Below are 14659 nucleotides of genomic sequence, written 5' to 3'. Positions count from 1 at the left end.
GGAATCCTCTCTCGCTGTGGCAGGAGCGATACCTCTCTCTCCTTCATTAGTGAGAGAGAGAGAGAGCTTGCCTGGGATGTCGAAGTTTTGGGATGGACAGTTGTTTTTGATGGACTCTAGATCATGGTCTGTGGGGGCTTTGCTACGGCTTGCATGGTGGGTGATGGGGAGGAGGTGTGGATTGATGCTTTTGTTGCTGTTTATGTGTGGGAGGGGTGAATGGGGCTTTGGAGTTCTAACACTTTCTGTCATTCATTCTTTGGGATTTTTTCCTCTCTGTTTCGTGGATGTCTGCAAGAGTAAGAATTTCAGGTTGTATACTGTATACATTCCCTGATATTAAATTGGACCACTGAACCAGCGTTAGGATAGAAACAGGCCATCAAGTTATCTACAAATAACCTCATTCTTAAATCCTACAACATATTACCAACAGTGAGGGACAAAAATAAACCTATTTTGATGAGTTTCTCAACCTTTCAGTTCAATGTTGCAAACAAAATAACCAGGTGTAAACTGTTCAAACATAATACTACTTATCTTTCATCAGACTAATTCAATGTATTCCTTACCTTGTCGTATCGAAGAGCTTGGACAATCTGAGGGATGTAGAAGAGAATAGCATCCTGTTGGAAGACGATTAGTTAGCAAGTCTGTTGAAATGCATCCCTTCTCATCCCTTCTCTTCTCATCACCTGCCTATCATCTCCCTTTGGTTCCCCTCCTCCTTCTCCTCCTTACATGGCTTACTCTCCTCTCCTTTCTGACCCCTTCTCTTCCCATCAGCTCCCTCTGGTCCACTCCTCCTTCCCTTTCTTCTCTTCTATCCGGTAACCCTCTGACCCCTTCTCTTCTCCTCGCCTGCCCAAGACCCCCTCCTTCCCTTTCTTCCAGGGTCTACTGTCCTCTCCTATCAGATTCCTCCTTTTTCAGCCCTTTATTTCTTCCACCTATTACCTCTCAGCTTCTTATTTCATCGTCCCACCCCAACCCACACATCCTCCTTTAAGCTCACCTGGTCTCACCTATCAATTGCCAATTTGTACTTCTTTCCCTCCGCCCACATTGTTACTCTGGCTTCTGCCCCTTTCCATTCCAGTTCTGATGTAGAGTCTTGGCCTGAAATGTCAACTCCACAGACACTGCCTGACCTGCTGAGTTCCTTCAGCATTTTGTGTGTGTTGCTCTAGATTTCCAACATCTGCAGAATCTCGTGTCTATGATTTGTAATATTTTGGGAAGAAACCCCTCAGGACGGTGTGGGAAATAAGCTTTCGCTGAATCATGACAGTCAATTAGAGAAGGGAAGACCAAAAACAGTCGAAAGTCGGTTTTAAAAAAACAACACAGGCAGTGGTTTTAATTCTTCGTCTCAAAGATTTTTTTTTAAGTCATCATATGCAAATATCATTTCAGTATTGCAAGTGAAGTGTTTTCATACACACAGTGGATTTTGGTTAATTGGCCCAGTGGTTAATTGGTGCGGTCGCTTATTTGGGACAACTCTTACAACAAAGCTAATTGAGAAAATAGATGTAAAATGAGGGACCACACACCAGTCTTCATAGGGGGATCAGAAGTGGAGAGAGTAAACAATTTCAAATTCCAGGAGGTTAATATCTCTGGGGACCTAACCTAATCCCAAGCTATAAAGAAAGCAAGACAATGGCTATATTTCATTAGGAGTTTGAGAAGATTTGGTATGTCACCTAAAACACTCGAATATTTCTACAGATATACTGTGTAGAGTATTCTAACTGGCTGCATCACTATCTGGTACGGGGGAGGGGTGCTACTGCACAGTATCAAAATAAGCTGCAGAGTTGTAAACCTAGCTCCATCGTGGGCTCTAGCCTCTGTAGTATCCAAGACACCTTCAAGGAGCGATGCCTCAGAAAGGCAGCATCCATCATTAAGACCCCCATCACCCATGTTATGCCCTCTTCTCATTACTACCATCAGGAAGGAGGTGAAAAAGCTTGTAGGCACACACTCAATAATTCAGGAAAAGCTTCTTCCCCTCTGCCACACAATTTCTGAATGGACATTGAATCCATGAACACCAACTCACTACTTTTTTAATTTCCTATTTTTGCACTACTTGTTTAACCATATTTTTTATATATATATATATATATATATATATATAACTGTTACATTTACTATTTAACTGTGAATTACAGTAAATATATATTTATTGTAAGTCATTTTTTTCCTCTATTATTATGTTTGCATTGTACTGCTGCTGCAAACGTAACAAATTTCACAACGTATGCTGGTGATATTAAACCTGATTCTAATTTTGATTCTGATTATCAAAGTACACTTGTACACCTGCTCGCTAATGCAAATATTTCATCAGCCAATTATGTGGCAGCAACTCAATGCATAAAAGCATGCAGACATGGTCAAGAGGTTCAGTTGTTCTTCAGACCAAACATCAGAATGGGGAAGAAATGTGATCTAAGTGACTCTGACTGTGGAATGATTGTTGGTACCCGATGTGGTGGATTGAGTGTCTCAGAAACTGCAGATCTCCTGGGATGTTCACGCACAACAGACTCTAGAGTTTGCAGGGAATATACAAGAAACAAAAAACATCCAGTGAGCAGCAGTTCTGTACCTTGTTATTGAGGAAGGTCAGAGGAGAATGGCTAGATTTTCGATCTATAGTTATCTCTGATGGAATTTTCAGTGACACATCAGAAAAGAACACTACACAGGACAAGGAGGAACCACACACACAGTCTCTGCCACATAAGTAACGTGCATGTCAGTGTGAACAGGGGACAGTGGGCCTGACCTTGATGGTAACTGTATGGTGGAAGTGGGGGAATAGGCAGTCGTGGGGAAGACAGGGAAGAAAAATCAGGAATAATAAGACCAGGTGAAACCACAGCCTCCCCATGGATATATTCTGAGTTTCATATGTGGATCAAAGAAATAGAGCAATGGTCTCACACTGGTCTGGAACCACTTCATCATCTGCAGATGCTGGAAACCTTGAGCAAGATAATGAGAGGCATTGATCCCAGGGCTGAAATGGCTAGCACGAGAGGCATAGTTTTAAGGTGCTTGGAAGTAGGTACAGAGATGTCAGGGGTAAGTTTTTTATGCAGAGAGTGGTAAGTGCGTGGAATGGGCCAGCGGGGGCGGTGGAGGCAGAAATGATAGGATCTTTTAAGTCTCTTTTGAGAGACTCCTGGATAGGTACATGGTAAATAGGTAAATAGAGGGCTATGGATAAGCGTAGGTAGTTCTAAGGTGGGGACATGTTTGACACAGCTTTGTGGGCCGAAGGGTCTGTATTGTGTTGTAGATTTTCTATGTTTCTATGTTTTTAACACGCACAAAATTCCAGAGGAACTCAGCAAGACAGGAACTCCATCTATGGAGGGAAATACACAGCTGACATTTTGGGCTGAGACCCTTCATCAGAGTCTAGGTAGATAGACAGAGTCATAAAAAAAAGATTTTGCCACTTGGCTTTCATAAATCAAAGTACTGAGTAAAGGAGATGGGATGTAATGTTGAAGTTGTATAACACATTGGTGAGGTCTAATTTGGAGTATTGTGTGCAGTTTTGGTCACCTACCTACAGGAAAGATGTAAGTAAGGTTGAAAGAGTACAGAGAAAATTTACAAGGATGTTGCTAGGTCTGGAGGACTTGAGTTATAAGGAAAGATTGAATAGGTTAGGACTTCATTCCCTAGAACGTAGAAGACTGAGGGGAGATTTGATAGAGGTTTACAGAATTCTGAGGGGTATAGATAGGGTAAATGCAAACAGGCTTTTTCCACTGAGCAACACGCACAAAATGCTGGAGGAACTCAGCAGGCAAGGCAGCATCTGTAGAAAAAAGTACAGTCGACGTTTTGGGCTGTGACCCTTGGGCAGGACTGGAGGGAAAAAATGAGGAGTAGATTTAAAGGTGGGGGGAGGGGAGAGAGAACCACCAGGCGATAGGCGAAACTGGAAGGGGGAGGGATGAAGTAAAGAGCTGGAAAGTTGATTAGTGAAAGGGATACCGGGCTGGAGAAGGAGAGAACAGGCCATGGAAGAAAGAAAATGGGGGAGGCAACAGGCAGGCAAGGAGTTAAGGTGAGTGAGGGAAAAGAGGATGGAGACTGGTGAAGGATGGGGGGGTTGTGGTGGAAATTACTACGTTTGGGAAATCAATGTTCATGCTATCAGGTTGGAGATGAAATATAAGGTGCTCAGCGAAGCAGTCTCCCAATCTCCCTGAGAGCAACGGATAACAGACTCACAGGTGAAGTGTCGCCTCACCTGGAAGGACTGTTTGGAGCCCTGATGGTAGTGAGGGAGGAGGTGTATCACTTGTTGCACTAAGATTGGGCGGGATTACAACTAGAGGACATGTGTTAAGGGAGAAAGGTAAAATGTTTAAGGGGAACATGAGGGGAAACTTCTTCACTCAGTGGGTTGTGAGAGTGTGGAATGAGGAAGTAGTGCATGCCAACCAATTTCAATGTTTAAGAGCAATTTGGATTGGTACATGGATGATAGGAGTATGGAGGGCTCTGGTCCTGGTGCAGGTCAATGGGAGCAGGCAGTTTAAATAGTTCAGCACAGACTAGATGGGCAGAAGAGCTTGTTCCTATGCTGTATTTTTCAAAAACTTGACGTCCATCCACAAATGTTGTCAGAATTCACCAGCACTTTCTGTGTGTTGCTCAAGTTATGGAATAGACTACCCCATGAAGCTAGGCAGACAGCTAGGTTTCATTCTGGGAATCTTCATTAATCTGCATTAGGTTAAGTTACTTAAATAACACTAAAGATGTAGTCTACACAAATCAGCTTGTCCATAAGCCCACCAGGGGATTGGCTGTTTTGGATTGGGTGCTGTGTAATGAACCTGAGGCGATTAGGGAGCTGGAGGTAATGGAACCTCTTGGAAGTAGTGATTAAAATATGATTGAGTTCAGTTTCAAATTTGAAAAGGAGAAGCTGGTATCAGGTGTATCGATATTTCAGTGGAACAAAGGAAATTACAGTGGTATGAGAAAGGAACTGGCCCAAGTAGGATTGGAAAAATAAGCTAGATGGAGGGACGGTAGAGCAGAATTGGATGAAATTCCTACAAGAAATAAGGAAAGTGCAGGAAAAATATATTCCAAGAAAAAAGAAAATTATGAATGGAAAAATGGCACAAATGTGGCTAACGAGAGAAGTTAAGGCTAAAATAAAAGATGGCGTACAAGGAAGCAAAAATTAGTGGGAAAACTGAGGACTGGATGACTTTTAAAAACTTACATAGGTAAACTAAGAAAGTCATTAGGAAAGAAAAGATGAATTATGAAAGGACATTGGCAATTAACATTAAAAAGGATACTAAGAGCTTTTTAAAATATATTAAGAGTAAAAGAGTGACACGGGTAGATATAGGACCGATTGAAAATGATGCTAGAGAAATTATAATGGGTAACAAAGAGATGGCAGAAGAACTAAATGAGTATTTTGCATCAGTCTTCACAGTGGAAGACATTAGCAACATACCTGATAACCAGAGGTCCCAGGGAATAGCATTAGGTACAGTCAAGATTACTGGAGAGAAAGTGCTTGGGAAGCTAAATGGACTAAGAATAGATAAGTCTCCCAGACCAGATGAGGTGCACCCATGGGTTCTGAAGGAGGTGGCTTTGGAGATTGTAGAGGCATTGGAAATGATCTTCCAGGAATCAATAGACTCTGGCATGGTTCCAGAGGACTGGAAGGTCGCAAATGTAGTTCCACTGTTTAAGAAAGGAGGGAGGCAGCAAAAAGAAAATTGCAGACCTATTAGTCTGACATCGGTAGTTAGAAAGTTATTGGAGTCGATTGTCAAGGACGAGGTTATGAAATACCTGGAGGTGCATGACAAGATAGGCCCAAGCCAGCATGGTTTCATGAAGGGAAGATCTTGCCTCACCAACCTATTGGAATTTTTTGTGGTAATCTCAAATAAGATAGCTCCTTTGGATCAGGACTACAGAGCGTTGTGGGAGTTGAATTGTGAAGGAAGGCAGTTTTTTTTTAAAAACTTCTTCGAGTGCAAGAAGGGCGAGACTGCGCAGGCGCGTGACGTCAGCAGGACCGTGCGGAGAGTTTAAAAAGGCGACTACCCTATACAGCGGGCAGCGGAGTGAGTGGTAGCGGAGTGTAGGGCTTTGGTTTCAACGGGCTTCGGCGATAAACGGGAAGAGGCGAGAGCAAAGCGCCAACTCTTTTTTCTCTCCCCCCCTCCGCCACCTCTTTCGCGATTTGGCCCGGACAGACAGGAACAGCAGGGCTCTCACAGCTAACGGTTTAAAAAGTTTGTCTGTTTGGCGAGGTAAGTGGGTGAGTAGGCTTATTTTTCCTGTTTCATTCGTGTAGAATTAGATAGCATGCCTGCAGGGTTAGTGCTTTGTTCAGGGTGTCAGATGTGGGAATCCTGGGAGACTTCCAGCCTCCCTGATGGCCACATCTGCGCCAGGTGCACCGAGTTGCAGCTCCTCAGAGACAGTGTTAGGGATCTGCAGCTGCAGCTTGATGACCTAGTGCTTATCAGGGAAAGTGAAGAGGTGATAGACAGGAGCTACAGGGAGGTAGTCATCTCTAGGCTACAGGAGTCAGTAGTCATTCCTAGGCTACAGGAGTCAGAACACTGGGTCACTGTCAAGAGAGGGAAGAGAAATGCCTGGATAGTGGAGAGCACCCCTGTGGCTGTCCCCCTCAGCAACAAATATCTTGTTCTGGATACTGTTGAGGGGGATGACCTGACAGGGGACGCCCACGGTGACCGGGTCCCTGGCACTGAGCCTGGCACTGTTGTGCAGGAGAGAAGGGGGGAGAAGAGAAATGCGGTAGTCATGGGGGATTCCATAGTCAGGGGAACAGACAGGAGATTCTGTGAGCCTGACAGAGATACCCGCATGGTGTGTTGCCTCCCAGGTGCCAGGGTAAGGGATGTCTCGGATCGGGTCCTGAATATTCTTAGGGGGAGGGTGAGCAACCAGTTGTCTTGGTACATGTTGGTACCAATGACATAGATAGGACAAAGGAGGAGGTCCTGAAGAGAGATTTCCAGGAGTTAGGAAGGAAGCTGAGAAGCAGGACCTCCAGGGTAGTAATCTCGGAATTGCTACCTGTGCCATGTGCTAGTGAGGGCAAGAGTAGTCAGATCAGGCAGATGAATGCCTGGCTGAGAGACTGGTGTAGGGGGCAGGGCTTCAGATTCTTGGATAATTGGGATCTCTTCTAGGGGAAGTATGACCTGTTCAAAAAGGACAGGTTACACCTGAACCCGAAGGGGACCAATATCCTGGCGGGAAAGTTTAATAGAGCTGTTAGGGAGGGTTTAAACTAATTTGGCAGGGGGATGGGAACCGGAATGATAGAGCGGAGGAAGGGGAAAACAGAAATAAATCTAAGATAGTGAGCAGTAAAGATGTCAGGAAAGATAGGCAGGTGATGGGGCAAATATGTAGCCATTGGGATGAGTTGCAGTGCAATAAGGTTGCAGTGAAATCAAAGCAAGAAGTATCAAATACTGGTCTTAAGGTGTTGTACTTAAATGCACGCAGCATAAGGAATAAGGTGGATGATCTTGTACAGCTACAGATTGGCAGGTATGATATTGTGGCCATCACTGAGACCTGGCTAAAGGATGTATGTCTCTGGGAGCTGAACGTCCAAGGATACACAGTGTATCGGAAGGATAGGAAGATAGGCAGAGGGGGAGGCGTGGCTTTATTGGTAAGGAATGATATTAAATCATTAGAAAGAGGTGATATAGGATCGGAAGGTGCAGAATCTTTATGGGTTGAGTTAAGGAATAGCAGGGGTAAAAGGACCCTGTTGGCAGTTATTTATAGGCCTCCAAACAGCTGCAGGGATGTGGACTACAAATTACAACTGGAAATAGAAAAGGCTTGTCAGAAGGGCAGTGTTATGATAATTGTGGGGGATTTTAACATGCGAGTAGATTGGAAAAATCAGGTCGGCACTGGATCTAATGGAGAGAATTTGTAGAATGTCTGCGAGATGGCTTTTTAGAACAGCTTGTTGTTGAGCCCACTAGGGGATCGGCTGTACTGGATTGGGTATTGTGTAATGAACCAGAGGTGACTGGAGAGATTGAGGTGAAGGAACCCTTAGGAGGCAGTGATCATAACATGATTGAGTTCACTGTGAAATTAGAAAAAGAGAAGCCGAAATCTGATGTGTCGGTGTTTCACTGGAGTAAAGGAAATTACAGTGGCATGAGAGAGGAACTGGCTAAAGTTGACTGGAAAGAGACACTGGCGGGAAAGATGGCACAGCAGCAGTGGCTGGAGTTTATGCGAGAAATGAGGAAGGTGCAAGACATGTATATTCCAAAAAAAGAAGAAATTTTCGAGTGGAAAAAGGATGCAACCGTGGTTGACAAGAGAATTCAAAGCCAAAATTAAAGCAAAGGAGAGGGCATACAAGGAAGCAAAAATTAGTGGGAAGACAGAGGATTGGGAAGTTTTTAAAACCTTAGAAAAGGAAACCAAGAAGGTCATTAAGAGAGAAAAGATTAACTATGAAAGGAAACTAGCAAATAATATCAAAGAGGATACTAAAAGCTTTTTCAAGTATATAAAGAGTAAAAGACAGGTGAGAATAGATATAGGACCGATAGAAAATGATACTGGAGAAATTGTAATGGGAGATGAGGAGATGGCAGAGGAACTGAACAAGTATTTTGCATCAGTCTTCACTGAGGAAGACAGCAGGATACCGGACACTCAAGGGTGGCAGGGAAGAGAAGTGTGTGCAGTCACAATTACGACAGAGAAAGTACTCAGGAAGCTGAATAGGCTAAAGGTCGATAAATCTCCTGGACCAGATGGAATGCACCCTCGTGTTCTGAAGGAAGTAGCTGTGGAGATTGCGGAGGCATTAGCGATGATCTTTCAAAAGTCGATAGATTCTGGCATGGTTCCAGAAGACTGGAAGATTGCAAATGTCACTCCGCTATTTAAGAAGGGGGCAAGGAAGCAAAAAGGAAATTATAGACCTGTTAGCTTGACGTCGGTGGTTGGGAAGTTGTTGGAGTCGATTGTCGAGGATGAGGTTACAGAGTACCTGGAGGCATATGACAAGATAGGCAGAACTCAGCATGAATTCCTTAAAGGAAAATCCTGCCTGACAAACCTATTACAATTTTTTGAGGAAATTACCAGTAGGCTAGACAAGGGAGATGCAGTGGATGTTGTATATTTGGATTTTCAGAAGGCTTTTGACAAGGTGCCACACATGAGGCTACTTAACAAGATAAGAGCCCATGGAATTACAGGAAAGTTACATACATGGATAGAGTGTTGGCTGATTGGCAGGAAACAGAGAGTGGGAATAAAGAGATCCTATTCTGGTTGGCTGCCGGTTACCAGTGGTGTTCCACAGGGATCAGCGTTGGGGCCGCTTCTCTCTACATTGTACATCAACGATTTGGATTATGGAATAGATGGCTTTGTGGCTAAGTTTGCTGACGATACGAAGATAGGTGGAGGGGCCGGTAGTGCTGAGGAAACGGAGAGTCTGCAGAGAGACTTGGATAGATTGGAAGAATGGGCAGAGAAGTGGCAAATGAAGTACAATGTTGGAAAGTGTATGGTTATGCACTTTGGCAGAAAAAATAAACGGGCAGACTATTATTTAAATGGGGAAAGAATTCAAAGCTCTGAGATGCAATGGGACTTGGGAGTCCTCGTACAGGATTCCCTTAAAGTTAACCTCCAGGTTGAGTCAGTAGTGAAGAAGGCGAATGCAATGTTGGCATTCATTTCTAGAGGAATAGTGTATAGGAGCAGGGATGTGATGTTGAGGCTCTATAAGGCGCTGGTGAGACCTCACTTGGAGTACTGTGGGCAGTTTTGGTCTCCTTATTTAAGAAAGGATGTGCTGACGTTGGAGAGGGTACAGAGAAGATTCACTAGAATGATTCCGGGAATGAGAGGGTTAACATATGAGGAACGTTTGTCCGCTCTTGGACTGTATTCCTTGGAGTTTAGAAGAATGAGGGGAGACCTCATAGAAACATTTTGAATGTTAAAAGGCATGGACAGAGTGGATGTGGCAAAGTTGTTTCCCATGATGGGGGAGTCTAGTACGAGAGGGCATGACTTAAGGATTGAAGGGCGCCCTTTCAGAACAGAAATGCGAAGAAATTTTTTTAGTCAGAGGGTGGTGAATCTATGGAATTTGTTGCCACGGGCAGCAGTGGAGGCCAAGTCATTGGGTGTATTTAAGGCAGAGATTGATAGGTATCTGAGTAGCCAGGGCATCAAAGGTTATGGTGAGAAGGCAGGGCAGTGGGACTAAATAGGATAAAATGGATTAGCTCATGATAAAATGGCGGAGCAGACTCGATGGGCTGAATGGCCTACTTCTGCTCCTTTGTCTTATGGTCTTATGGTCTAAGATTGATAACGGAGAGGCTGTGGATGTTGTGTATTTGGATTTTCAAAAGGCCTTCGATAAGGTGCCGCATAAAAGGCTGCTTAATAAGATGAGAGCCCATGGAATTACAGGAAAGATATTGGAATGGGTGGAGCATTGGCTGATAGGCAGAAAGCAAAGGGTGGGAATAAAGGGATCCTATTCTGATTGGTTGCCGGTTACTAGCGGTCTGCAGGGGTCGGTGTCGGAGCCGCTTCTTTTTCAATGTTTATCGATGGTTTGGATTACGGATTAAATGGTTTCGTGGCAAAGTTTGCGGATGACATCAAGCTAGGTGGAGGAGCAGGAAGTGTTGAAGAAACGGAAAGGTTGCAGAGAGACTTGATCAGTTCCTAGGAGAGTGGGCAAAGAAATTGCAGATGAGATACAACGTTGAGAAATGTACGGTTGTACATTTTGGAGGAAGAAATAATCGGGCAGATTATTATCTAGATGGGGAGAAAATTCAAAAATCGGAAGTGCAAAGGGACTTGGAGGTCCTCGTGCAGGATACCCTAAAGGTTAACCACCAGGTTGGGTCAGCAGTAAGGAAAGCGAATGCTATGTTGGCATTCATTTCAAGAGGAATAAGGTATAAGAGTAAGGAGGTGTTGATGAGGTTCTATGGGGCACTGGTGAGACCTCATTTGGAATACTGTGTGCAGTTTTGGGCCCCCTATCTTAGAATGGATGTTCTGATGTTGGAGAGAGTTCAGAGAAGATTTACGAGGATGATTCCTGGAATGCAGGAGCTAACATATGTGGAGCGTTTGTCAGCTCCTGGACTGTATTCATGAGAGTATAGAAGAATGAAAGGGGATCTCATAGAAACATTTCGAATGTTGAAAGGGTTGGACAGATTAGGTGTGGAAAGGCTTGGTGGGTGAGTCCTGGACAAGAGGCCACAGTCTTAGAATTAGAGGGTACCCATTTAAAACAGAGATGAGGAGAAATTTTTTTAGCCAGAGGGTTGTGGAATTATGGAATTCGTTGCCACATACAGCTGTGGAGGCCCAGTCATTGAGGGTGTTTAAGCAGGAGATTGATAGGTATCTAATTAGTCAGGGTATCAAGGGATATGGGAAAAAAGCCAGAAATTGGAACTAGATGGGAGAATAGTTTAGCTCATGGTGGAGTGGCGGAGCAGACTCGATGGACCGAATGGCCTACTCCTGCTCCTTTGTCTTGTGATCTTGTGTAAATGTCACACCAGCATACTGATTAGAAATGTGCTCAGTTCTGGTCGCCTCACCTCACTACTCACTACAGGAAGGATGTGGAAACTATAGGAAGGGTGCAGAGGAGATCTACGAGGGTGTTGCCTGGATTGGGGAGCATGCATTATGAAAACAGGTTGAGTGAACTTGGCCTTTTCTCCTGGGAGCGATTTAGGATGAGAGGTGACCTGATAGAGGTATATAAGATGACGGGAGGCATTCATGTGGATAGTCAGAGGCTTTTTCCCAGGGCTGAAATGTCTGCCACAAGAGGGCACAGGTTTAAGGTGATTTGATGTCAAGGGTAAGTTTTTTACGAAGGGAGTGGTGAGTGTGTGGAACGGGCTGCCAGCGACGGTGGTGGAGGTGGATACGATAGGGTCTTTTAAGAGACTCCTGGATAGGTACATGGAGCTTAGCAAAATAGAGGGCAATGGGTAACCCTAGGTAATTTCTAAGGTAGGGACATGTTCGGCACAACTTTGGGCAGAGGGGCCTATATTGTGCTGTAGGCTTTCTATGTTTCTGTGTAACAAATGGGAAAAGAATGATGTAATTCTCCTAAATCATCACAAACAATAGTCTGTAACTTCCCTTTGGACTCAGAGGCAACTCGATGTGGCAGAACCGAGACGAGACGAGACGAGACGAGGCAGTGGACCTATCGATGAAAGCGAGGAAGTGAGGTTCAATCCATTTAAGCACTGGGCTGAATTGGAAAGGTTGGGGGCAGGCTGAATCGAGGCGGCAGGTTCCAGACCCCAGAGCGAATCGAAGTGACAGAACCCGATGTTCGGATGATGATTTGGGCACCAGGCCAGGGATGAACTTGTTCAGCTTGCTGCTCAGTTTTGTGCTAAACTATGGGTCTGGGGATGGACTCACTCTGTAGACTTCAGTTCAAAATGTCATTTGTTTGCATTAAATTTTTGAACATAAAACAAAGAATGGTACAGCACAGGAATCTGCTATAAAGCAAATCAAAAATCACCCAGTCACTAATCCTTCCTTTTTCCATGTCCCTCCATCTTCCTTACATTTTTGTGCCTATCTAATCATCTCTTAAAAGTCTCTAATTTATTTGCCTGATTTGTGCATGATTTGATCATGAGTTGCATGATTTGTTTTTTTCTGCATATTGGGTGCTTGATGCTCTTTTTTTGGGGTTCTATTGGTTTTCTTTGTTTTGTGGCTGCCTGTTAAAAGATGAATCTCAAGGTTGTATAATCCATACAAGATCCTGAGGCGTATACAGTAGATAGGGTAAATGCAAGCTCGTTTGCATTGGTTGGGTGAGACTACAACTAAAGGTCATTGGTTAAGGGTGAAAGATGAAACGTCTGAGGGGAACATGAGGGAAAATTTCTTCACTCAGAGAGTGGTGAGAGTGTGGAATGAGCTGCCAGTGCATGTGGTGCACACAAGCTCGATTTCAATGTTTAAGGGATGTTTGGATGGGTACATGGTTGGTAGGGTATGCAGGGCAATGGGATGATAATAAATGCATTTCAGTTTTAAATTTAACTATCTGTAATCTCATGCATGGCATGCTTAAGAACGTGTGATTTCATAACCAGAGGAATGATACTAGTTATGTGTGACAGAAGAACTATAGCATAAACACAGACCTTTCTGGAAGTATGGTCAGCACACTCATCCTTATCTAAAATTTGTTTGATAATTCATCACACGCCGCCGCTACTTACCGGAGGAAATGACCGTAGCACTTTCACGGCATACTGTGCAGTCAGAGGATGTGGTGGATACAAGCTTGAAAAGTAGGAGAGAGCTGTTGGTGGATCGGTGGGTGCCCAACACAAGATGTGGCTCAGCTCTGGGGCGTCAGCGTCGATCGTGTGCCAAGTGACCAGATGCTTAAAAACAGACACCAAAGGGAGAAAACATTAAGCCCCAATCAGAAAACTATGTCCATCTACAAATAACTATACAAAATGTTGCCTATTGATCAGTTAACCTTTGGGATAGGTTACAGTTTGAGCAGTTTACTCTGTAGAATCTAGGACTTCTTCAAGGAGCAATGCTTCAAAAAAAGGGGCATCCATTACTAAGGACCCCCATCACCTACGGCATGCTTTGTTCTCATTGCTACAATCAGGAAGGAGGTACACACTCAACAATTTAGAAACAGCTTCTTCTCTCTGTGAAGAGAACGCTACCTCACTATTTTTTGTTCTATTTTTGTGCTACTTATTTAACTTTTCTAAAAAAAATATACATATATATATATATATATATATATATATATACACACACACATTTAAAATAGTCAAATTAAATAACTATTTACAACTATTTACCTCCAAAACTAGCGGTCATGGGTTAAGTTTGAAAGGTGAAATGTTTAATGGGAACATGACGGAAAGTCCTTCACTCAGAGGGTTGTGAGAGTGTGGAACGAGCTGCCGGCGCAAGTGGTGAATGTGAGCTCAGTTTCAACGTTTAAGAGAAGTTTCGATAGGTATGTGGATGGTGGGGGTATAATCCTCAGGGTCAATAGGACTAGGCAGTTTAAATGGACTGGGTGAGTCATAGGGCCTATTTTGTGCCGTACTTTTCTATGACTCCGCCGCCAACACATCCCTAACTGGTGTTGTTCACACAGCAATGCATTTCACTGTCTGTAGTAAATAAAGCTAATTCAGAATCTAAATCTAAATTAAAACATGCATTAGATTAAAGTTCTGACATCTCAAAGTACAGAAAATGTTGTTTTAAAAAAAGCACAGAACACAGTTAAATTCTTATTTACTTCACTCTGTTGATGTGCAATCAGACTTATGTGGTCCTAATGGAAGAGAAGATTGGCGAGAGCACCACAGGGATCCTTGCATCCCGGGAGCTAAATAGACATGCAGGAGCATCTGCAAACTAACTGCCCCATTAGCACAAGAAAACAGTGGTAAATGAATTGGAAAATTCTCATGATGATGCTCAATGATCTGGCATAATTGTGAACAACAAGTCGGTGGTA

General features: G+C 43.7%; 1 protein-coding gene across 2 annotated transcripts in view; it reads right to left on the bottom strand.

The window, feature by feature from the left end:
• Positions 1–14659, bottom strand: part of pi4kab (phosphatidylinositol 4-kinase, catalytic, alpha b) — a 347746-nt gene that overhangs the window by 46977 nt on the left and 286110 nt on the right. For both annotated transcript variants that reach the window (XM_072240889.1, XM_072240888.1), the window contains exons 41-42: positions 13374–13541; positions 573–626 (exon numbers count right to left, since the gene is read on the bottom strand). In XM_072240889.1, coding sequence (XP_072096990.1) covers positions 573–626; positions 13374–13541 — 222 coding nt within the window. The remainder of the gene's footprint in view (positions 1–572; positions 627–13373; positions 13542–14659) is intronic.

Source organism: Mobula birostris, chromosome 22 (genome assembly GCF_030028105.1).
Source record: "Mobula birostris isolate sMobBir1 chromosome 22, sMobBir1.hap1, whole genome shotgun sequence".
NCBI classification, from domain to species: Eukaryota; Metazoa; Chordata; class Chondrichthyes; order Myliobatiformes; family Myliobatidae; genus Mobula; species Mobula birostris.
The sequence above is the reverse complement of the archived record's forward strand: the minus strand, read 5'-3'. Positions and strand labels throughout refer to the sequence as shown.